This window comes from Lynx canadensis, chromosome B4 (assembly GCF_007474595.2).
Source record: "Lynx canadensis isolate LIC74 chromosome B4, mLynCan4.pri.v2, whole genome shotgun sequence".
NCBI lineage: Eukaryota > Metazoa > Chordata > Mammalia > Carnivora > Felidae > Lynx > Lynx canadensis.
Window position 1 is genome coordinate 137234043 of NC_044309.1, and position 24757 is coordinate 137258799.

The window sequence follows — 24757 nt, forward strand, 5'->3', positions numbered from 1 at the left end:
GTTTTTATTGCCACTAAGATCGTTGCTTAATTATTGTCTAAACCAAACGTGCACTTAGCCTAGAGGTAAAAAAAAAAAAAAAAAAAAAAATCCCACATACTGCCAGGAAAATGCCTGGGTTATTTAGTATATAACAGAAAGTTTGCCTCATAAGAGCCTTGGGGCGGGGGGGGGGGGGGGGGAGAAAAAAAAAAGAACTTTAAATCTTCAGCAACGCGAGCACTATTTGGCTAACTAAGGCTCTTTTTTTTTTATGTGACTTCTCGATTGGAATGTTTCGGGTTGTAGTCTGAGTAATGAGCATGAGGAAAAAAAAAACTTTCTTGTGATTTTTGTGAATGTTGTAAGTTGCCTCTGGCAGGACTCTTGCTAACAATTTCCTTTTTTTATGATGTACCAGATATTGACGAGTGTGAGAGTGGTATTCATAACTGCCTCCCCGATTTTATCTGTCAGAATACTCTGGGATCCTTCCGCTGCAGACCCAAGCTACAATGCAAGAGTGGCTTTATACAAGATGCTCTAGGCAACTGTATTGGTAAGACACTGCCGCCAGGGTCCCCCAGGCAGGGCGAGCGCTCGAGCGGCGGGCCACAGCTCTAGAACGCGCTGGGCCTGCCGAGCAGAGGTCGGCAAGCATATCCTCAGAAGGGCTGGGAAGCCAATATGTTAGCCATACGGTCTCCCCTGGTCCGGCTTCAGTTTTGGAGTTCGAGACACGTGGTTTAGAATGAATGCGTTAAGGTGGTTTATGTCCCTCCTTTGACTCTGAATTTCGTCCTCTAGAAAATGGGAATAATCCTACTACCTGGTTTGGCGGCTTGAGGCAAGGATGGAACGAGATGATGTGTGTTAAAGTTTAGTTGTAGAAAATACTTTATTTATATCAGTGGATTTCGTCGAGATGGAAGGGAGAATGGGGGTGCCAGGGGCCTGGGGCGGGAATGTGGGGAGCTAGCGTCTACCCCGCAGAGTTTCAGTTGGGGCAAATTAAAAAGTTGTGTGGATGGAAGGCGGTGATGGCTGCACGGCCGTGTGAACGTATTTAATGCCACCTGTCTATACGCTTAAAAATCGTTAAAATGGCAAATTTTATGTCACATACATTTCGCCGCAAAACAAATCTACTGTATTGCCTGACGTCAGAGCAAGACTGCTGTGGAATTAAAGGAAATCCCGTGTGAATGGTCACACTCTCGGGATAGAGAAGCAGCCTGGGGAGGGGGCAGGGAGCTGAGGGACGAGTCACGAGCTCTGCAAACGGAAGGTGACACCCCTTTCTCCCGGAGTCACCCAGGCTATAACCACTTGGCTCGGCCGGTGTTTGCTGTTGGCATTTGTGTCCAGATCTGCCGGCCTGGCCTTGGTCTCTGCCCAGCAGAAGCTTCTGGGTCCTGCCTTTGAGGACAGGAACACCCCCCCCTCCCCCCCCGCCACACACACACCCCTGCCGGAGAGCTGCAAACACCACCAATTAGAACCCTCCTTCACTGAGGCTGTCCCGTTTCCCTCCTTAAAGGGCGCTTCTGGAAGCTGGTTTCTGTCTTAGGTTTGCCTCGCCCTCTCTCAGATAAATCTATATTGATCTTTGATTTGAAATGGCAGTTTGGACAGAAAGCTCTCTTGCCTTTTTTTTTTTTTTTTTTTTAAACCATCCCAGAGTATTTAAAGACAAATAGACCAGTAACCCCCTGGGACAGAGGCCTCCTTGGAACCCTACCCCAGACTTCTGCTTTTAAGCTCCCCAGTCATCCGGTGCGGAGAGGGTGGGGAGGCATCGGAGCTGTGGGGGCCTCCGCTTGGCTGGGGTTGGCCCCCCGCCAGCCGGGCTGTCGTCACCCAGCACAGGGGGCCTGTGAGCAGGGGGCTGACGGCTCTCCCAGGGCCAGCAGGGAGGAGGGTCCTGCCCAGACTTGCAGGGCGCTTGGAGGGGGCTCCGCAGAGGAGGCTGGCATCTGTTTGGGGTGGAAACCCTGACTCATGACAAAATCAGCCCCGATTTCCACAGGGAAGAAGCATTTGCGAGTCTGTGTAGCCCCGTTGCCCCTCTACGGGGTGCAAAGTGTGTAGGGGACAAGGTGTGAGAGTAGGGGTGGGGACAGTCCCCTCTGCATCCTTCCCTAGATGCAGGGAGAGCCTGGGTGAGCAGAGCAAAGCCCCGAAGGAGCCCCACCCGCCAGTCCCTGGGTGTTTGGAGGGTCTACAGAGCAGCCACGAGGCGTCCCGCAACTCGGGCTCGGGCAGGTGCCCCTTCTCGTGCCCACAGTGCTCTTTAGTGCTCCTAAAGAAACTCAGGATCCTTTCTTTAAAACGTTTTTTCTTTAATATATGTTTTTTACTTTATTCAGTTTGAGAGAGTGAGCGTGGGGATAGAGGGAGGAAGAGAGAGTGCGAGACAGAGAGAGACAGAGAGAGAGGGGAAAAGCGGGGTGGGGGGGCAGAGAGAGAGAGAATCCCAAGTCGACGCCACACTGTTAGCACAGAGCCCACTATGGGGCTCGATCCCACAACCCGTGAGATCATGACCTGAACTGAAATCAAGAGTGGACGCTCTGCCAACGGAGCCCCCCAGGCGCCCCGAGACGATCCTATCTTTGTTGGTTTTCTTTTTCCTGCTTCCTCTGATTCCCTGTCGGAGTTCTCACCATCTACCTTTTGGCTTCAGTGAGGACGACGGAATGGGCCAGAGCGGGGCTTCCCGCGCACTGCATCTTGGGGTGTTCCGAGGTGTTCCATCGGGGCAATCAAGGGTCCCGTCGTCATTGGGTTAAAGTTAGCGAGGTGCTTTTCAGCCGGGATCGTCCGGGCTTTTCCCGTGTGAGCCCGTAAGAGACAGAGGTCGTATGACGCGTTCCCAAACGGCTTGGACCTTTTCTATTTATTTGTTCTTTATTTTTTTCCCGGTGTCCCATTCATGCATTGATTGCCTGGTCCTTCCTTACCTTGTGGTGCTCACAGGTGGGGGGACTCCCCTGCCCGGGGAGCACACCATGTCTCAAGGGGTACTCGTGTTCCACGGAACACAGTTTGGGAACTGTAGATCTGCTTGGCGAGCACAAAACGTCCGGGGGAGGCAGCGATGTCGTTGCTAGACGCTGCATTTGTTCTTGATACGGGGCAGGGGACAAATTTCTTTCTGTAAAGGGCTGCCTAGTAAGTACCAGGTTCATGTGCTGTAGGGTCTATGTTGCAGCTCGGGTGTTCCAATAAAGCTTTATTGACAAAAACAAGCAGTGAGCTGGATTTGACTGGCGGACTGTAGCCTGTCAACGCTGATGTTCGGGCTGGGAGGCAGGACACCCTGCTTCTAGAGCCGGCTAGCTTTTGTAAACTGTTAAGTGCTGCGCTGCTGTGTGAAGGCTGACTCCAGGGGCGGCCCTGGGTCCCACCCCTGACTGTCCTGGCCCCTGACGGTTCAAGGAGCGTGGGGCTTGGCCGGGAGGGGAGAACGACAGCTGATCGCTCTTTTTGACTTTGGCTCAGGGGCCTTCTACCATAACTCCCTTCTCTCTGTCCCCTGGGTGCTTTGCAAGTGTCTGAACAAGGGGATTCTTAAAAACCTAGGTGCCTGTAGAAGTCTCCCCCTAGTAAGAAGTGTAGCCTCTGCGGTTTTACACCAAATTCGAGCTGGGGGAATGAAGGGTCCTCCTTGTCCGATCACTGGTTCGCACTCGCCAGGCGTGTGTCCAGCAGAGGTGAAGGCCCCACGCAGGCACGTGCAGTCAAGGAGGGAGACCACAGTGCGGTGAACTTGGAGCCAGCAGCCCCTCCCCGCTGGGCACAAGTCAGCTCGGGCCTGAGGAGCCCAGATGGGGGCCGGACAGGAAGGGGCCTCCAGGAGGTGACACGCAAGCTGTGAAAGTGTTTCCCAGGCAGACAGGGGAGGTGACTTCCCAGCCAGGGGCTGTGTGAATAAAGGCACAGAGGTGGGACCCAAGCGGCCTGTCCAGGAGCCATCAGTGTGCTGTAAGGGCTCAAGCCTGGTCGCGGGGACCGCTGGCCAGAGTGAGGCCGAGGCCAGGCGGGCCGGGCCCTTCATCGGAGGAGCCCAGAGCCTCGCGGGGGCAAGAGTTTCGGCGCCAAGGGCACTTAGCCCCGCACCCCGTGTGGAGCGAGTGAACACGAGATGGCCCCCGAATTGCCAGCCCCGTGGTGGGGGACTGCGAGTCCTGTAGGATTCAGAAGGGACATAGCCACGTGACCGTGGGCAGACCTGGGAGCCAGGCACGCGGCTTCAGATTCGGTGCAGGGAAGGATGGCGGGCTTGAAGCTCTAGGGGCAGGGAGATGCCACGGAGGTGGTATTTCAGGTGGCATGTGTTGGCAAAACCCGGGAGCCGGCTGGAAGCCTGCCGTGTGGTCCAGGGTGAGGGCATCGTAGTACTTCTGTTTGTGGTTTTGCAATAAGGAGGGAAGTTGGGGGGGGCGGGGGCGGGTTTCGGAGATCTAGCTGTTGGGTTTTGGGAAGCCCTCCACGTTTAACCTCGCTGTCTCCGTCTTTCCTGCTGCAGATATCAATGAATGTTTAAGTATCAGTGCCCCATGCCCTGTTGGGCAGACATGCATCAACACGGAGGGCTCCTACACATGTCAGAAGAACGTGCCCAATTGTGGCCGTGGCTACCATCTCAACGAGGAGGGAACCCGCTGTATTGGTTGGTATCGGAAGAGAGAACCAATCTGAAATCAACTTTTCTGTCTGCGCCTGGCACCCCCCTCCCTTCTCTGGAAGGGGAGGAGGAGATCCCCCAAGTGAACCTGTCCATCCATCCCGTTGCTCACTTCCAAGCTTAGACCTTCGTCATCTATTGCCCGGACCATGGCAGTAGCCTGCCAGCCTACCACTGTCCCCAGTTTTACCCCTTTCAGTCTGTCCAGGGTCTCTTGAGCTGGAAGCGCTCTCATTCCTCCCTGCTCACAGCCCCCGTTGGTGACAGACAAGGACAGATGCCCCTGCTTACAACCTAGTCCTCCTGAGGTGGCCCCACCTTCACGAGCTTTATAATTCAGATAACTAGGCCTTGCAGCTCCCTAAAGAAGCCCTGCCCTTTCCTCTCTGTGCAGTATTTTGCTCTTACGTTATTCCCTCTGCCTACCCGCTGCTACGTTCCTTTGGATCCAAACCCCTGCCAGCCAGAGAGAAGCTCTCTACAACTCCCAGAATACTTCCTTAACGTCTCCCCGGGTCACTGGGCCCTTTCCGCCTCAGCTAGGGCCATTGCTGGCTGGCCAGAGCAGGAGGCCCCGAGGGTAGGGGCTGCATCTGGGTCCGCTGTGTCCCCAGCATGGGGCCCAGCACGTAGCAGGTGCTCTGGGACAGCGTGTTGAAGAGCCAATGATACTGCTTTGTCAACGTACAGTTTAGTTTGCTGCTCTCCCAGCTTCCTTTCTGATCATCTCAGGGAAAAGCCCCCGCTTAACGTTTTTCAACGTGTCCTTCCTTCTCTTTTGCAAGATGTGGATGAGTGCGCGGCGCCCTCTGAGCCCTGTGGGCCGGGGCACCTGTGTGTCAACTCGCCTGGAAGTTTCCGCTGTGAGTGCAAAGCCGGATACTATTTCGACGGCATCAGCAGGACGTGTGTGGGTACGTGGGTATCCCTGAAGGCCTGGGGGGGGGGGGCCCGGCCAGGTGGCACCCTGGCGTGGCCACAGTCTACGCCTCACCTCGGAGAGCCCTAGTGCAGCAGTCCCCGAGAAGAGACCCTGAGTCAAGAGACCCCCGTCCGGTCCCAGCCCTGGTGCTGCACTCCCGGGTGTCACCCGCCCGCAGAACAGGTGTTCTGCTTGACTCAAGACCTCCAAGGGTCTATGAGACCCCAGCCCACTCCGCAAATGTCCGAGAGCATTAGTGATTTTCTCCCAGAGTCGCTGCCCTCGTGCAGGGCTGCGGGGCTGTGTGCCTGAGGCACGGTGGCCTCAGCGCCGGGAACGGGGACAGACCCCGCCGGCCGAGCGCCTGCCATCCGCAGACCAGGGTGCTCGGGGGAGGCTGGCCCCTTGTCAGACCCCAGTGGACCCTCGTTCAGGGCTCTGGGGTGGGGAACTGATGGGTGGACACGTCCTCAGGTGTGCGTCACGGAAGGCACACGCGACTGGCCCGGTGAGCAGACGGGCGGGCGTGGCCCCGGCTCCCTCGCCCACTCGTGCCGTGGGTTTGACTCGTGGGACGAGTCACTTTGCGCCTCTCATCTGAGCAGAGAGGCTGCGGGAGGTGGGGTCGCCAGCAGAGGCTTGGGTGGCACTGAGGGGGCCCACCTGCTCCGTTTCAGACATCAACGAGTGTCGGCGCTATCCCGGGCGCCTGTGCGGCCACAAGTGCGAGAACACGCCGGGCTCCTACTACTGCAGCTGCTCCGTGGGCTTCCGGCTCTCTGCCGACGGCCGCTCGTGTGAAGGTGAGGCGGCCTGGGCGCCGGGCAGGCTGATCGACTCCCTTCTCTCGGAGAAGCCGCGGCTCCACCCGCAGACGCCGTCCATTGGGACAGACTCGAGTTTGTTTCCCAAGCGCAGATTAAGTGAGGCATCAGTGGGGGAAACGCCTGTGACAGGTGATGTGTCAGAGATGCCTGGGCCTCCTGGGCCCCGGAGCGCCCAGTGGCATCTGCCCAGGGCCACGCACGTGGGGAACGGATAAGCCGGTTTAGGAACAAGGGACGTGGCTAAGAGTGCGGGATGGGGAGGCGTCCCACCCACCCTGTGTTCACGTGACCTCCAGGAGTGGCTGGCCTCGCCTGCCTCAGTGTCCTACCAGGAGACAGGGCTTGGTAGGTCAGATTTTCGAGGAAACGGGTGAGACAGAGTTTACCCAGACTGTTGCATCCGCGGAGAGGGGCTTGGGTGTAAAACGATCTCAGTTTGGGAAAAGCAGAAGGCAGGAGGCTTTTTAAATTTTTCTTTATTAAAAAATTTTTAAAAATGTTTTATTTATTTTTGAGAGAGAGACACACACACACATACAGAATCCGAAACAGGCTCCAGGCTCCGAGCTGTCAGGACAGAGCCCGATGTGGGGCTCGATCTCACAAACCGTGAGATCGTGACCTGAGCCGACGCTGGACGCTTAACTGACTGAGCCACCCAAGTGCCCCAAAGGGCAGAAGCCTTTTTAAATGCTGGGGTGTGCTAAAGACAAGTGCTGCAGGACGTTAAGTGGGGTTTCAGCATGTTTAGGCTGGCTGCACCTGCTAACTGGCGCCTGCCCTCCCACAGAGACTGGGAGGGCAGGGGCGGAGGTGGGGGGCGGGGACCTGCCCTTCCCAGTGATCGCACTTCAAAGGCGTGGTTTGCAGGTCCTGGGTTGTAGGGGGTACATCTCAAAGGGACAGAGCAAGGATTGACATTTGCAAGTTTGCTAAAGTCAACACTTCTAAGAAAAAGGGAGGTCAGGACCGAGTGTCTTCTTTGGGCTGCTCTGACCTTTCTCAGGCAGGCACTTTAAGGGTCTGGGGTCATCATCCTGGGCACCCCGTCTTGGGCCGGTAGAAGCCATGCTAAAGTGTGCTCAGGGCCCTTAGTCTGCCGGGTGGAGGCTGGAGGGAGTTGTTAGTGCTGAGTCTGTCGGTTCTCAGATAACATCCACCTCCTCTGGGGCTGGACCGAGATGGCGTGAAGTGTGTTCAGCACAGGGCCTGGCATGCCGTAGGCGCTCAGCAGACGTCACATCTTCTCTGAGGACTAGGTTCTGAGATCAGCAAAGTCCAGAGCTCTTACAGCCCTCGGCGCTCCCCTCCCGTCGCCCCGCAAGCCCTGTTCTGTGCAGCGCGGCGCCTGGGTACAGCGTCTGGACACTCGGCAGGACGATCACAAAAGTCACGTATGCCCAGACGCACCCAGTACGCACAGGTCTCCCACTGGAGGGTGGACGGTGTGACGGGATCCTGGGCCCTCGGGTCCCCCCAAGATTCTAGGATCTGTCCCCAGGAACCAGACTCAATGCACGTGTTTTGGCAAGGAAAAAAAGATTGATGCACAGGGGTCCCTCGAGCTTGGGTTCAAATCCCAGCTTGACCGTGTTATGGCCTTGAAGAAGTAACTGGGCACTTCTGGGCCCCATTGTCCTCATCTGCAAAAGTGGGGGGAGCAGGACCCACCTTCCCGGGGGTCCTGAGGATGATGCACGTGGAGAGCATATCCCAGTGTCCTGTGTGAGACCAAGTGCCAGCTATGGGGACCGTGGGTGTCACTGCTGTTAGCATTCATGGCTTACGCTGTTCTTCATCAGTCCCCAGTGACTGGAAAGGAGGTAGTCACGTCTACGTGAGTAGCAACATTGGGGACACAAAACCGGGGCATGGCCAGCTTTGCCCTATCCTTCCGCTACGCATTTGTAAAGCAACCCCGATAAGGTGCGTAGCAAGAACGTGGTTCCTGCCTTCGAGGAGTGTCTCTAGGATTTGATGAGAAACCACACTGGGCAGCAGGGACGGCCAGGCAGGGTGTTGGGGGTGCTGCAGGGACGAAACACGGGCCGAGAGGCTAATGGACATTCTTAGCTGCTCACCCCGTCTGCCCTGCTAGGAATTAGCAGTAAATAAATGTGAGAAGGGACTTCTAGGCCAGAGGTTGGCACAAATCTTTTCCTAAAAGCCGCATAGTAAATATTTTAGGCTCTGCCCGCCACAATCTATGTTGCGGGTACCCGCTTCTTTGCAGGGCAAAGGCGGCCATACGCCAGGGTAAATGAGTGAGTGTGGCTGTGGGCCAATAGAACTTCCTTTACAAAAGCAAGTGGTGGGCCAGAATTGCGCCGATCCCTGCTCTCAGCGAAGGGAACAGACGAGCGGGAGCTCAGAGTCGCTGAGTGGGCTGGTGGTGAGCTTTACGCACTGGGATATCCGGGATGTGGGCACATCAACGGTTCGCTCGGGCCTCCGTCTCTGCAGAGGGCATCGTCTTGGAGGTGAACTGGGGAGGGCTGTGATCACGTCTCCAGTTGAGGACTAGAACTGACCCTGGGAGCCTGAGGCGGGACCCACCGGACGGAGCCGAGACCGGAGGCTTTATGTCGTCCTGATGAGAGATTCCGGATCCATCAGCCGGGGGAGTAGTGGGGGGATGGAATGGGAGCCCCTGTCCCTCGGGGCGACCCCAGGCGGCAGACGGCGGGACTTCGGGCCCTCCATATGTGTTCCCTTGAGGGGGACCAGGGGTGTGCGGGGTGGCTCCAAGCGGGGTGACCTCCGGGGACCCTCTCTCTTTCAGACGTGAACGAGTGTAACAGCAGTCCCTGCAGCCAGGAATGCGCCAACGTGTACGGCTCCTACCAGTGTTACTGTCGGCGAGGCCACCAGCTCAGTGACGTGGACGGCGTCACCTGCGAAGGTGAGGGGGGCGCCCCGCCCGGCTGAGGGGAGAGCACCCCCGCCCCTTTCTCCCGAACGCCCTTGCAGGCTGGCGGCCGGTGTAGGTTTTTTCTCCCTGCAGCTGAGGCTTGTTTGGATACAAATGAGTCCTCGAGAGTGAGGTTTAGAAAGCAGCACACCCACTCCCCGGATTTTTCTTTCCGAAATGCGTAGCTGGTGAGCGCCACGTCGTGTGGGGGCCTTGGACCACACGTGGCGGGGACCGCAGGTGCCAGGGCTTGGCGGTGTGCGACCCTGGGGCGAGGAGGGGCCTCAGGGGGCCCCCCCGCATGCCCGATTCGCAGCTCTGCCTCTCCCTGGTGGGGGACCATCCATCACCTGCAGCCTGAGGGCCGACCCCAGCCCCACCGGGCTGTCAGAGGGTTGAAGACGACCCAGAAGCGCTTAGTACAGTGCCTGGCGCACCGTAGGTGCTGAGAGGTGCTGTTGGGATTCCTACCGTTTCCACGGAAGGCGTGTTTCTTATTAGCACGTGGATAACCGTTAGCGTCAGGGTGTGCCTGCAGCCCGCGGGCCATCTGTGCTACGTGCTGTTCTGAAGCCCTTGGCCTTTCCCCCTCCACTTGGCCCCCGTACCGCCTCCTTCCCCCACATGTACGTACTTTGCACCGTGGACTTGCTGTGTGACGCTGGGCTAAGCTCTTCCCCTCTCTGGGCCTCACGTTCCCCTCCGATGTAACGGTTCCTGAGCCCCACCCCAGTACTCTGCGGCTTCCTGTGTCCAGAGGGCCCCATGTGGCCGTCCTCCCAGGCCCCTTCCCGGCCCACCATTGGGAATGGAGCTCGGCCACGGGATGCTGAGGGTGGGCTTTGCCGTCACAGACATTGACGAGTGCGCCCTGCCCACCGGGGGCCACATCTGCTCCTATCGCTGCATCAACATCCCTGGAAGCTTCCAGTGCACCTGCCCTCCGTCCGGATACAGGCTGGCCCCCAACGGCCGCAACTGCCAAGGTGAGCGCTGGGGACGGCCTGGGGCTCTGTGGTGCCGGGGAGCTGAGGCCAGGCAGCCTCCCTGACCCACTGGGGGGGGTGCATCTGGGAAGGGGAGGGGGGGCCTCTGCATCCACGGAGTGTCTCGGGGTCCACACGCACCCTGGTCTCTCACTCCTGGCACGCCTGTCTCCGGGGGGTTCTGACCCTCCCACCCTGCCCTCAGCAGCTCCGAGGGGGCCAGAACAGGGGCTGACAGCCTTTAGGAAGTGGGACCCCATCCCACAGCAGGGGGGCTACTCGGTCAGCCTTTCATCCACTGATTCGACAGGCCCTTGACGTAAGCCAGGCCCTGCCGAGAGTTGCGGGCAGAGCAGTGAGCAGGTGGGGGAGGCCTCTGTCCCAAGGTGCCGATGACTGCCCTGGTGAGGGCGGGCGTGGTCCGCAGTGGGACAGCCCTGAGGTCTCTGTATTCATGAGGGTGTCCCGCTGGGGCCAAGGGGTCAGCTCCCGCATGGACTAAATGAGGGGGTCCGATGGCCCCCATCTGCACTCAGCTCCCATATCTAAGAACACCCTAGGAGTCACCGTGAGTCCTGTAACCGAGCCATTTGGTGACCGAGAGAGGGGTATCGAGTAGATATTTGTGAACGAACAATCCCGGAGTGGATCGAGGGATGGCCCTAAGAAGCTGAGCCACAGAGGTCGGGTCTGCCCGGCCCCTTCCTCATGAGCCCCCACACAGGACTGTCGACCCAGAGGCTCAGAGGCCCCGGGTTCTGCACACGTGATTTCTGGTCGTGAGGAAGGACTTTGATCAAAGGCAGGCAGGAGCGGTGGCCTTTCCTGGGAGGCACCCACTCAGCGCGTCCGCAGCTCTGGGTGGAAGTCACTTTGTTTTCGCCTCTCTGGCGGAGCAGATGACTTTCTTGCTCCTGGCCGGCCTCCCTTGCCGCAACCTGGGGTCCTGCCAGACACAGCAAAACACATTCCTGAGCCTCGGCCTTTGAGATTAGGAGTGTTGTTTTTACCGCCCAGATCAGGCGTTTGGCACCTCTCACAGACGCCTCTCAGGCTCGCCAGACCCCACCATTCTGCTCCTGAGACCTGTGGGAAAGAGGACAGCTCCCCGTGTCCGGGGACCTCTCAGGACAGTGCCCCAGGCCTCACCGACCCCGGGCTCTGGGCACAACGTAGAACTCCTTGAAGCCTTGGTGTCCTCATCCGTCACACGCAGCCATTAGCTTCTGCCATTTCCTTCTGGCATGTCACGAGTCCCCCGTGAGGTGACGGTACTGACCCTCAGGAGCCTCGGACAGGTGCTGGCTGCTTAGAACCTTGGCTCTGGCCCGTGTGGGTTCAAAGCTCAACTCTGCCAGGTGCAAAATGTGTGGCCTTGGGTGAGCCCCGGAGCCTGTGTGAGCTCCTGCCTACACTGAGGATGATAACAGTTCTTGCCCAGTGAGCCGTCGGGAGAACGGAACTCTCCAAAGCTCATCCCAGAACTGTGAACGATGAGTAAAACCTCCATAAATACCGATTATCCTATAAGTAAGAAAGCTGGCAAGGGCATTGCCACAGAGAGCAGGGGAGGGAGGGGAGCAGGGGAGCAGCCAGGGGAGGGCAAGGGCGGCCCCATCTCCCCCCTCAGTCCTGCCTGGTGGGAGGCCCCAGCGCCACCATCTGGGGATGGGGTCGGCTCGGGAGGCCTCAGCCTTCACCGGGCTGCCTTGGGGTCTCTCACAGACATCGATGAGTGTGTGACCGGCATCCACAACTGCTCCATCAACGAGACCTGCTTCAACATCCAGGGTGGCTTCCGCTGCCTGGCCTTCGAGTGCCCCAAGAACTACCGCCGCTCCGCAGACACGTAAGTCCCTCGGGCCCCGCCGTTGTCTGTCTGCGTCGGCCTTCCTGGGGGCCTGGCTCCCGGCCTGGGTGGGCGGCTCACGAACTGTGCCCTCCCACCGGGGCCCTGGGAAACTTGAGGACCCCGATTCTCAAGCCCCTAAACGCCGGGAGGCTGGTTGCAGAGAGCCTAGGTAGTGACTTCAAGGAGGGCAGGCCTGGCCTCAGGGAGCCTGTGCGAGGAGCCAGACAGAAACACCAGGCCTGAGACCTTGGGCCCGAGGCAGCTCGCCGGGCCTCAGCTTCGTCATCTGCGAGATGCAGAGGTCAGAACATACTCTGACCCAGACGAAGGTAGTGATGCTTCTGGGTGAGCTGATGTGGTTGCTGGGGCATCCTCATTAGGCGACCCCCCTCCTGAAAGCCAGATTCCATTCAGCCCGGTGACTGTGTGGGAACGGCACGGAATTTTCTGTGTCCCAAACTTGAGGCTGTATGTTCCTATGTGATTGGAAGCTCCCTCCTTCCCAGGCCACTAGGGTGTCTGCTGGGATGTCCAGAAACCCCCTTCCTCAGGGTGTAGGGAGGACCTCTGGCCTCACTGCATACCACCCTACCCCTAATTTTATTCAGCAAGGTTCGTTTCATGCCACTGTCAGTAATTTCAGGAGGAGCTCTCTAGTGGGGCCAGATTCGGGAGCACGGGTGCGTGACCCCCCTTTCCAACCCCCGGAAACGCTCGAAGCCAGTGCACAGCTAGGCTGACCGCAACTCGGCCTTTTGACCGTGAGCCTGCTCCTCCCGCTGGAGGGTCAGGGCCTCCTTGGCTGGTGCACCCGGCCCCAGTGTCCACTCGCTGAAGCCCAAAGGGCGGCTGCCCTGGCTTGCGGTTCTGGCCTGGCCTCCGGCTTGCTGAATGCCAGATGCTCAGACCTCCGTCTCCCCAGCGGCACTCTGGGCTCTTCCCAGGTGCTCGTCCTCCGGCCTCGCCACCTTCGCGGGCTTGCTCTGTTCCCCCAGCACACGTACGTTCGTCCGCCTGGAGATCCAATAGCTCGTGTCCTCCCTGTGCCCCGGTTAGGGAAGAGGCACCCCAGAACTGAGCCCCGGAGGGCAGCGAGAGCGTACCTCGGACCCCTAAGAAAGTTCCGTTTCCTCAATTTGAGGCTGGGCTGCTATTTGTGGTATTAAGTTCCTGCTCCCCCAGTTCTTGGTCTGTGTCTGGGCTTGAGGACTCTGGAAGACTGGCTGGCGCTGGGCATGGAATTCTAACGCAGGCAGCCACGAAGCCCAGACCGGAGGCAGCCTCCCTCTGGGGGTCTGCGTGCTTCCCGAGCCCAAGGGTGGACAGGTGGGCACCGTGGGCTGAGGTTGTGACTGAAATCAGCAGACCCGGCCCCTTCCTGCGTGTTGGCATTTGCTGTGGAAGCCTTGGCCAAGCCTCGGTGCTGGAGAAAGTCATTTACTTGTTTGGGGACCGCGGGCATGCTGTGTGCAGGCACCCGGGCAGACGGTGGGCCCACAAAGGCCCCCGTGCCCAGCACCGTGCCTACTGAGAGCACATTCCAGAGCAGCAGTGGCCACAGAGTGCAGCAGAGTCCCCATGTGGCTTGGGTGGGGGGTGCCTGGAGTAGGCGTTGGTGGAATGAATGGGGAGGGGGAAACTGAGTGAGGCAAAGAGGGAGGGAGTGGCGGGCAGGACTGGAGTAGGGCTGGGGACAGGGGATCGAAGGGCGTCCGGCCATGAAATGGGGTGCTCAGTGGGGAGCCTGGGCTGGCATTCTGCTCACTATGGGGGTTGATGCTTCAGGGCTCGGTCTGTCCCATCCCACGGCTTCATCAGCATGTACTGGGGGCTGATAAAGAGGGGGCTTGTCATTTTCTGTGAGTAGGAAGAGGGAGCAGGGCCCCACCCACAGTACAAGCAAGAGAGGGAAGATGGGGCTCCAAGCTGCCCCTCCGGGGAGGACGGCCCAGATTAACACCCATGCCTGCTCGCCAGCGCCCCCCCCCCAGCGGCGGGCGCAGAGGGGGAGGAGAAAGAAACTGGGGGTAGTGGCCAGGCCGAGCCCTCCAGGACTGAGTCCTCCAGCTTCTTGGGGAAGCTGTGGCATTCCAGAAAGATGCCAGCTTGGAGTTACTCCATTCCAGGTCGCTTGGGCTCCTTGGAGCCTCTATACCCTCAGCTGTGAAGCGGGTGGTGAGGCCACCCTGCCAGGTTCCTGCGGGGTGCCCCCTCATAAAGCTCACGCTGGGTTCAGCCCCCATGGGGGAGTGGGTAGGCGCCCCAAAGGTCTGTCTTACTGCCAGTTTTTAGGGGGGTGCCCCCTGGTGTCCAGGGCAGGGCCTGAAAGGAAAGGGGAAGAGCCAGGGCCAGGATTCCAGACTTGCAGACTTGCAGACTCGCTCTCCTGTTCCTTGGGGCTGTGGCCTCAGGTCAGTCTCTTGGCCCCCCAGGGGCCCTTTCTGTGTCTGCAACACCTGCTTGGCAAGGCCTTGGGGATTAGCAGGGATGAGTGGTAACGAGCTCCAGGCAGCCAGCCCGGTGCTGGGACAAGGGTGGTAGGGAGGGAGGACGGTGATGACCGGCCATCCCGTTTCTCTGCCTCGGGGCACTTCAGCTTAGCCACAGAGGTTCCTCGGGGCACCTCTGCTGTTCCCCGCCTGCCGCTTGCCGCCCGTGTGACTGGTTGAGCTCCTGGCCCTCCGATGGGAGACGAGACACGGGCGTCTGAGGGGCTGTGTGGTTGGGGCCATCATGCTACGGAATCACGGGCTAGCCGGGAGCCCAGTGTAGGAAGGGGGTTGGGGCTGGAACCCCAAGTTGAGTGGCCATTGGAGGCTTGTATCCTGGTTGTCCCCTCCTAGAGAGAGGAGTTACCGTAGGACCACGGGGGCTCGGAGCTTAGTGTCAGCATAGTGACGAGCCTCTGACAAATGGGAGACCGACCCAGGCAGGATACAGGCCGGAGCTCCAAGCAAGGAGTGGCCCGTCTTCTCGGCACCGTTAGCGCCTCAGGCTGGAGTTTTCTTGCTTTGTAGCTTCTTTTCCTCATCCTCCAAAATCCTCTTAAAGAATTTATTATCTGACCTGCAGAAAGCAATTTATAAAATTTAAAAGAGCTGTATCAGGAAAGACCCACTAGCCAGCATTTCTGTAGGTAACATTTAGGGAGTCTTGATAGGGAAGATTTAAGGTGTGTGCCCTCTCTCTGCCTCTCTGTCTCTCTCTGGGCCTCAGCCTTCTCTTTCTGTCCACACAGTCTCCTTCTGGGCAGTGTCCCTGGCGGCCAAGGGGCGGTAACTGGAGCATGACCCAGCAGGCTGGGCCACAAACCACAGGGCTGGGCCTCATGGATCGTCCAGGCTGTTAAGATCCTGACCACACGATTCCCTCCTACCCACAGGAGGAATGTCAAAGCGTTCCAGAGCCTGGGATGGGACTGAAAACATCCTCTTTATCCCCTCAGCAGGACGGACCCCTGAGACATGCGGTCTTAGAAGCCAGAGGAAGGCCGCACAGCCTCGGTTGGCACAGCTCTGGGCCTGAGGGTACAATGCGGGTGGACAGGGGTGAGGGGAGTGGAGCCCTGCCTTGGCCTGTTCCCAGGGCTTCTGTCCAGAATGACAAGAGCATGAAAGCCAGGGAGGTGCCGGCAGGGAAGGCTATAAGCGTGAGACAGCCTGGGGGGTGGCCAGAATGGCCGTGCCTCCCAGGAGAAGGGACTGGGCCTGGGGGACCTTCTCTCTCTAGTGTGTGGCGACTTCCAGCATTGCATTTTCACAGAAAATAGAGTGTTCCGATCAAATCCGTTGCACTGAAAAATTGGGGCGCGTTGTTCTCTTGTACATGACGAGATGGAAACCGAGGCGTGTGGTCCCAGGGACCTGGCCCTTCTCTGTGCGACGACAGCCCTCCAGACATGCTGGCGAACAAAGACTTTTGTGTGGGTGCCCAGGGTGGCGGGCAGTTTGCCGGATGCGGTAGTTGAGGTTTCTGTGATGTTTCCATAAGCTCAGGGTAGAGCAGGACAGGAGCGTTGAAGTTGGAGCTGACCGGGAAAATCAGGGCCGTACGTGTTTGTGCACATTTACTGGGGTGCGTAGCATGTGTCAAGTTCACGCCGGGTCCTGGAGATGAAGCCGGGGAGCCATCGCCCGGCCCTTGGGAAGTGAATGGTCCACACAGAGCCAGGCCGAGAAATGCCTCGTGTGAGAAATGCCCGCGGCTCTGCGGTTAATGCCTCTTCGGGGTTTGTGGTGGGGGTGTGGGGACCACGGAGGAGGGAGCGTCCGGTTCTCCGGTGTGGTGGCTGTGGGAGCTCGAACGTCATGCACACGTCACGTCCCCTCTGGCCACACGTGCTGGGTTAATGCGTCCATCTGACAAATCAAAACCCCGTCCTTGGACAGGGTACAGGCCACACAGAAGTGGGACAAGCTTAAGTCACATGAAGGCGACTCTAGTGCCACCTGCTGGCCAGACCACCAGGCCTTTCCTGAAGCAGCTGGTGCACGTGTGCGCGCGCGCGCGCGTGTGTGTGTGTGTGTGTGTGTGTGTATGCGCGCGTGTGGATGAAGGCTTTGAAGTGAGACAGGCCAACTTTGTTTCTGCCACTTAATACAGACTGTGGCGTCACAGACAAGTTACGTGTCCTCACTGAGCTTTGATCTTCCTGTCAGTAGAGCAGGAGAACAGTGTGGGACGACGAAATGAGCTAATGGAAGGAGAAACCCTGATTCACGCAGCACGAGGCCAGGCACCTTCCCTCAGGGTCTCCCGAACCCCCCGGAACCTTATCGTTTAGCCTGGAGCTAGGTGTCTCGGGGGGTAGGCCGCCCCTCAGCAGCACCCTTCTTCTGCTTTCCTTCTCTCCTATCTGTCCCCTCTGCCTCTGGGCCCCTCCCATGCATGACTCCCCCGCGGTGCACCTGATCCTCACCTACCTTGGAGGATCATCCCCAGGGAGTACCCTGGGGCTCGCTCCCAGGGCTGGCCTAGCGAAGCCCGCGCAGAATGGTAAACGGCCAAATAAATGAGATGATTCCCCTCATCCCGATAAAGAGCCGGAAATCGGATGGAAAAAAGAGACCCCGCTCACAATAAACGCCAAATGTGAAATAAGTCCAAGTAACCCAACACAAGGCACAGAAACTTAAAGAGCTGAAAGGGAGACGAGATGGAAGGCTAGGACGGTACTTGCTCCTGGCCAGAGAATCCAAACACGGTCAACATGGCAGAACTTCCTGGGGCATGCTCTGCCAGCTCCCATGGGGCTCTGCGGTAGGGCTCCACTTCCAAAGGCAGCTGCCATCAGAGTGTGATGGCCTGGTGTTCAGGAGGCAGAAGATGGTCCCTGTCCCCAACCTCTCACAGGAAGTTAGAACCTGTCTCCGTCGCCATCAGGGGAAGTGAGGAGCTCTCACCATCCTGTCACAGAAAGTTGGAGCCTGTAGCAGGAAGTCAGAATCTCTTTCCCTCCTGTCACAGGAAGTTAGGACCTCTCTCTAATCCTATCACTGGAATCAGGAGCTATCACCAACCTATCACAGGAAGTTAGAACCTATCACAGGAAGTTAGAACCCCTTTCCGTTCTGTCTCAGGAATTAGGAGCTCTCAGCATCCTGTCACAGGAAGTCAGAACTTCTTTCCATCCTGTCACAGGAAGTTAGACACTATCAACATTCGGTCACAGGAAGTTAGGAACTCTCACCATTCTGTCACTGGAAGTTAGGAGCTCTCACCATTCTGTCACTGGAAGTTAGGAGCTCTCACCATTCTGTTACAGGAAGTCAGAACTTCTTTCCATCCTGTTATAGGAAGTTAGGAGCTGTCACCGTCCTGTCACAGGAAGTTAGAACCTATAACAGAAGTTAGACCTCTTTCCATTCTGCCTCAGAAATTAGGAGCTCACCATCCTGTCACAGGAAGTTAGAGTGTGCCACAGGAAGTCAGAACTTCTTCCCATCCTGTCACAGGAAGTTAGGAGCGATCACCATCCTGTCACAGGAAGTTAGAACCTACAACAGGAAGTTAGAACCTCTTTCCATCCTGTTGCTGGAAGTTAGGAACTATCACCGTTCTGTCATAGGAAGTGGGGCACTCTCCCCGTTCTGTCACAGGAACTTAGAACCTCTTTCCATCCTGTCACAGGAAGTTAGAACCTCTTTCCATCCGGTCACAGGAAGTTAGAACCTCTTTCCATCCGGTCACAGGAAGTTAGAACCTCTTTCCATCCGGTCACAGGAAGTTAGAACCTCTTTCCATCCGGTCACAGGAAGTTAGGAACTATCACCGTCCTGTCACAGGAAGTCAGAGAATGTCACAGGAAGTTAGAACCTCTTTCCATCCGGTCATAGGAAGTTAGAACCTCTTTCCATCTGGTCACAGGAAGTTAGAACCTCTTTCCATCCGGTCACAGGAAGTTAGGAACTATCACCGTTCTGTCATAGGAGGTGGGGCACTCTCCCCGTTCTGTTACAGGAACTTAGAACCTCTTTCCATCCTGTCACAGGAAGTTAGAACCTGTTTCCATCCTGTTGCTGGAAGTTAGGAACTATCACTGTTCTGTCATAGGAAGTGGGGCACTCTCCCCGTTCTGTCACAGGAACTTAGAACCTCTTTCCATCCTGTCACAGGAAGTTAGAACCTGTTTCCATCCTGTCACAGGAAGTTAGAACCTCTTTCCATCCGGTCACAGGAAGTTAGAACCTGTTTCCATCCGGTCACAGGAAGTTAGAACCTCTTTCCATCCGGTCACAGGAAGTTAGAACCTCTTTCCATCCGGTCACAGGAAGTTAGAACCTCTTTCCATCCGGTCACAGGAAGTTAGAACCTCTTTCCATCCGGTCACAGGAAGTTAGGAACTATCACCGTCCTGTCACAGGAAGTCAGAGAATGTCACAGGAAGTTAGAACCTCTTTCCATCCGGTCATAGGAAGTTAGAACCTCTTTCCATCTGGTCACAGGAAGTTAGAACCTCTTTCCATCCGGTCACAGGAAGTTAGGAACTATCACCGTTCTGTCATAGGAGGTGGGGCACTCTCCCCGTTCTGTTACAGGAACTTAGAACCTCTTTCCATCCTGTCACAGGAAGTTAGAACCTACAACAGGAAGTTAGAACCTCTTTCCATCCTGTTGCTGGAAGTTAGGAACTATCACCGTTCTGTCATAGGAAGTGGGGCACTCTCCCCGTTCTGTCACAGGAACTTAGAACCTCTTTCCATCCTGTCACAGGAAGTTAGAACCTGTTTCCATCCGGTCACAGGAAGTTAGAACCTCTTTCCATCCGGTCACAGGAAGTTAGAACCTCTTTCCATCCGGTCACAGGAAGTTAGAACCTCTTTCCATCCGGTCACAGGAAGTTAGGAACTATCACCGTTCTGTCATAGGAGTTGGGGCACTCTCCCCGTTCTGTCACAGGAACTTAGAACCTCTTTCCGTGCTGTCACAGGAAATTAGGGGCTATCGTCCTCCTGTTACAGGAAGTGAGAACCCATCCCCATCTCCATTCCAGGCCCTGGCTGTCCCTGTGGACACACAGGAAACTGGGCCTGGAGCGCAAGACCCAGCGAGGCGGGTGGGGATCAGACCTCACTGCCTGAGCACAAATCTGGCTTCCTCACTCTGTGACCTTGGGAAGGCCTCCCGACTCTTCCAGGCTCAGTTTCCGCATCTGAAGAATGGCACTCGGGCCACTCTCACGGTGCAGTTACGGTGCTCGCGCTAGAGAACGCTTGGTGACGAGTGGCCAAGCGCTTGATAGATGGCAGCGGCCGTGACCGCTAGCGGTGGAGATGACCGCCTCCGGGGTCATCTCCGTGCCCCGCCAAGAGCCCCATGTAGCCGTGACCGCGGCGTGGGCGAGGGGCCGGGCGCCCGGACGACACTCAGAGGGCAGGGTGTGCCCGGGGAGTGTGGCCCGGCGGGGGGTGCTCTGCCGGCGAGAGGGGACACACCTCACTCCCGGCACGGCCCTAGACCCCGGCCACCCAGCGCCCCCTGAGGGTGTTGGAAGAGGCTAGTGCCTGAGTCAGCGGCCCGGAGGTCCACGGCACCTCCCGCAGGTGAGTGAGGGGTGCTCTTCCCTTAGCCGAATCGGCCAGAGGGGTGGCGGGAGTCCCTGCCCGGCGAGCCCCCGCTTTCCCTCGCGCTCTGTTGTGCCTCCGCTTGCTGAATTTGCTCTAATCCTTTTCTTGTCTCTCTGTCCACTTTTCTTGCAGCCGCTGCGAGCGCTTGCCTTGCCATGAGAATCAGGAGTGCCCCAAGCTGCCTCTGAGAATAACCTACTACCACCTCTCTTTCCCCACCAACATCCAAGTGCCCGCGGTGGTTTTCCGCATGGGCCCCTCCAATGCCGTCCCCGGGGACAGCATGCAGCTGGCTATCACCAGCGGCAACGAGGAGGGCTTTTTCAGCACCCGGAAGGTGAGCCACCACAGCGGGGTGGTGGCCCTCACCAAGCCCGTCCCTGAGCCCAGGGACTTGCTCCTGACCGTCAAGATGGACCTCTATCGCCATGGCACCGTCAGCTCCTTTGTGGCCAAGCTTTTCATCTTTGTGTCCGCAGAGCTGTGAGCACTTGCTTTGGGCCGCCGGGGGCTCCCTCTTGTTGCTTTCCTCGCCCTCCCCTCCGGGATCTTAATAAAGTTTCAGCAGGCGATCCTACCCAGCATGCCTCACGTGCCTTGGTTTTATTTCGCCCGGGCGGGAGGCCGTGCTGTCCATCACCCTGGGGCGAACCAGGCACCTGCCACTGCCTGGTGCTCCCACGCGGTGACGGAGGAGTGGTTTTCTTATGCTCGTATGCATCTGGGAGTCCCTGTTGACGGAGGTCACCGTCTACACCGCCAGGGAGCCCGGGGACGGGGTTAAGGAGGCGCGCGTGTATCACCTCAGATGAGTGAGCTCTCCTCCATCTTGTGTTGAGCCCCAAGGCTGAGGCCGTCATTGAAAACAGGGTATCGGGCCCCTTCCGCTCTCGTTCTATAGATGTGGAGACTGAGGCCCAGAGAAGGGGCAAGGCTCGGCCAGGGTTTTGTGGCCTATTTGTAGCAGAGCCGGGCCGCGGGCCCAAGTCTCTGGCTGCGCTTGGTGTCCTGGCTGTATTGCGTGGAGCTGACCCTTTAACGGAGTCCAGAAAACTCGATCCTGAGCCTCTCGTTCTGTTTGTCTTCGTGACAAGCCTGAACCGGTGGGAGAAAGACCCAGAACACAGTTGCAGAATCTTGGCTGCCGCTCTTGCCTGAATACGGTTAGTTGCCTCGGCCGGGGATCCTGCCCCCCTGCCAGGAGGAGGAGGCAGAGGATAAGACGATAGATGTGCCACTCGTTGTGCTTCGGGTCCTTCGTGTGCATCGCCTCAGTGCCGCAAGGCAGGTGTCTCATCCCCGTGGGGACCCAGAGACAGCAAGTGATTTGCCCAGGCTCGCACAGCTGGTGTTTGAACCCTGGCTTGCTGACTCCATAACTCCAACTATTCCATTCTCACAACACCTTCAGCATGGGTCTCGACCCACCCGCCTCTCTTCATTTCCTCCACCATGATTCCAGCCAGTCCCCAGAGTGCCCTTCGAGGCCCTGTATGATTTTGTCCTTGCACGCGTCCCCAGCCCGACTACAAATTGTTCCCCCCTTGCTCCCTTCCCTTGAGCCACACCGCTGAGTTCTCTGCTGCCTCAGGCCCTTTGCACACGCTTTGCACCCTTGGCTCCAATGTTGGCTAAAGCTCAGCTTAAGTGCTCCTTTCTCAGTGAGGCCTTCCTCTTGGCTCAGCTCCTCTGTCAGTCTTTCTGCTACCTCGCGCTTCCTTTGTTATGCTTGTCACGGTTTGCATTTCCCATTTATCTGTGTTTCGTGTGTCTGTCTTCACCACCCGGAGGGCTCTGGGCCGGCAGAGACCAGCTCTGTCCCCTTCAGCGATGTGTCCCTAGCTCCTGGCGAGGTGCCTAACACACAGGAGATGCTCTGTCCATGCCCGTTGAGGGAACGGATAACTTTCTACCAACACTGCCTTATGTCTCTAGCATTTCTGTGACTGCCGATGCTGTTTCCAAGCAGAAACCCAAGGGGAAGGCAGAACATCACAGGGGAACCAGGATATTGCGGGGTCCTAAGATCCTTCCTATAGTTCCGTGTAAGTTGGTGGGGGGAGGGTGTGCTGGCCTTGCTGTCTGGCAGGGAAGACAGATGCCTTGTGCCTGTTGACAGAGTGGCAGTTGAACTACCGTGGAAGCCAGTCACCTCAAGCCTTCCACGCTGTCTCCCATACCTCTCTCTGAGCATGTCTGGTCTGTACCGGCTCCCAGTCTCCCATCTTCTAGAGCATTCTCCAAGCTGCAGCCAGAGGACCCCTCTGAAGGACCAGCCTGGTCTCGTTAGGACCTTCTGTGATTCATTTACCAGCGGGTCAAGTCCAGCTCTCTTGGAATGGTATCCAAGGCCATGCTCGATCTAGCCTCTGTCCACATTTTCAACTCTATCCTAGCTCATCCCCTCGTTCTAGTCCTGCAGGGGTGCTTGTCCTCCCCTGAATGTGCCTTCTCTTGGCTTTAGCGTGTGCCCTGCCACCCTCCTACAAACTGTTTCTTGAAGGCTTAACTCAAAAGTCATCTCCTCAGTGAAGCCTTTCCTCAACCTGAGCTCCAGTAGCCCTGAACATCTGCACATTTTCCCTGTTATCTTGTGGTTATTACTTTTTATTATCCCTACTGCACTGGGACCTTTCGGAGAACACGGATTATGTCTGTATTCTCGACATCTGCAGTGTTTGGCCTATAGAAAGAGTTCAGTAAACAATTGAATAAATAGATGGATGGACAGATGGATGAATGGATGGATGAGGAATGGATGATGGGAAGATGGATGAATGGATGGATGGATAGATGATGGATGGATAGATGATGGATGGATGGATGGATGAATGATCGATGGATGGTATTTTCAAGGCTAAGTTCAAATATCCCCTCTTCTGTGAAGTTAGCAAGGCACAGCAGGGATCCGGTTATCGTATTCAAGTATTCCTTCCCCATGCTCCAGATTATCCAGGTTGGAAGAAGCCCTTTTCCTTCATGTCTAGGAGTATTGAGTTGGGGGGAAATGCTCAGGGGCTTTAGAGGCCATGCAGTGACCTTACAGAGTTTGCCAGAGTCCCCTGTACGACATTCCCACCAACTGACCATCCAGCTTAGCTTGCGCTCTCCCTTGTTTGTAGAAGTCCCTACATCTTAAGGTGGCCCATTCCATTTCAGGGCGCCTCTGCTGTCTCTGTGTGTGCGCCTGAGTGCATATGTGGGGCTGATATCTGCACTACCTGGAGGCTTCTCTCTGCCCTGCAGTTCCTTGGGGCTATACGGTCATAGTCCTACATCGTGCTGCTGAGATCATACAGTGCAGAAAAAAAATAATAACCAAGAGTTTGAATGTCCTCCTGGCCACTTACTAGTTCTGTGACCTTGGAGAAGTCATTTGCCTTTCAGAGCTTCAAGGCCGCCGTCATGGATTATGTTGAAAATTACATGTAATCGCAGATGAGGCCCTATCTGGTATATATAGTCGGCAGTCAATAAGTGTTGGTTTTTTCCTTCGTTGGAGGGAATGTGAGTGTCCATTTGGATCTTGAGTTCAATGGGGAATGAAGGTTCAGAGGGTTTGGATGTGTCTAAGGTCACTGCCATCACCTCGGACTCCTAGGACTCTGCACTTCTGACTCCATCACTGTCCTAACCCAGGCTCCCCAGGGCAAGTGATAATAATCATGGCTATCATTATTGTAATGATAATAATCATGACTATGATAGCTAACACATGTACTGCTTGCTGAGGGCCAGGTACTGCTCCAAGCATTAAATTGAACTCTCACAACAGCCTTGTGAGGAAAATACGGTTATGATCCCCATTTCACATTGGAGACATGGAGGCATAGAGCAGATAAGTAACTTGCCCAGAGTCCCACAGCTGGTCTCAGGTGGAGCTGGGATTCACACCCAGGCAGCCTGGCTCTGCCTCCTGTCCTCCGAAACCCTGTCCCCTGCTGTCTTGAATGCTGTGAAGCAGATAGGATTGCTGGGATCAGTCAGTGCCGGTTGGATTGTTACTCCGGCCTCATCTCTGAAATCACTGGATACAAGCCCCATTCTATGATTTCCAAGTATAAAGGAAGCAGTGTAGTGTAGAGGAAAGAGCTGTAAAGACTCAGTGAGATATAGTGACGAAAAGGAATGAAATCTGGCCATTTTCAACAACGTGGATGGAACTGGAGGGTACGATGCTAAGTGAAATAAGTCAGAAAAAGACAGATGTCAAATGATTTCACTCATGTGTAGAATTTGAGAAACTTAACAGAAGACCCTAGGGGAAGGGAAGGAAAAATAAGGTACAAACAGAGAGGGAAGCAAACCACAAGAGACTTTTAAATACACAGAAAAAACTGAAGGTTGATGGGGGTGGAAGTTTGGGCGCTGGGGAAAATGGGTGATGGGCATTGAGGGCACTGGTTGGGATGAGCACTGGGTATTGTAGAAGTGATGAATCACGGGTATCTATTTCTGAAGCCAAGACTACACTGTATGTTAGCTAACTTGACAATTAAAAAAAAAGCCGTTTCAGCTATGAGA

General features: G+C 56.7%; 1 protein-coding gene across 2 annotated transcripts in view; it reads left to right on the plus strand.

Moving 5' to 3' along the window:
* FBLN1 (fibulin 1) overlaps positions 1–24757 on the plus strand; it is an 85332-nt gene that overhangs the window by 31769 nt on the left and 28806 nt on the right. Inside the window, exons 8-15 of one of the 2 annotated variants that reach the window (XM_030320920.1) lie at positions 401–538; positions 4511–4654; positions 5455–5583; positions 6269–6394; positions 9201–9320; positions 10184–10315; positions 12041–12164; positions 20366–20814. In XM_030320920.1, the coding sequence (XP_030176780.1) occupies positions 401–538; positions 4511–4654; positions 5455–5583; positions 6269–6394; positions 9201–9320; positions 10184–10315; positions 12041–12164; positions 20366–20720 (1268 nt within the window). In that variant the 3' untranslated portion in view covers positions 20721–20814. Of the gene's footprint in view, positions 1–400; positions 539–4510; positions 4655–5454; positions 5584–6268; positions 6395–9200; positions 9321–10183; positions 10316–12040; positions 12165–20365; positions 20815–24757 lie in introns of those variants that run through there. The other variant, XM_030320921.1, reaches the window with a different exon arrangement.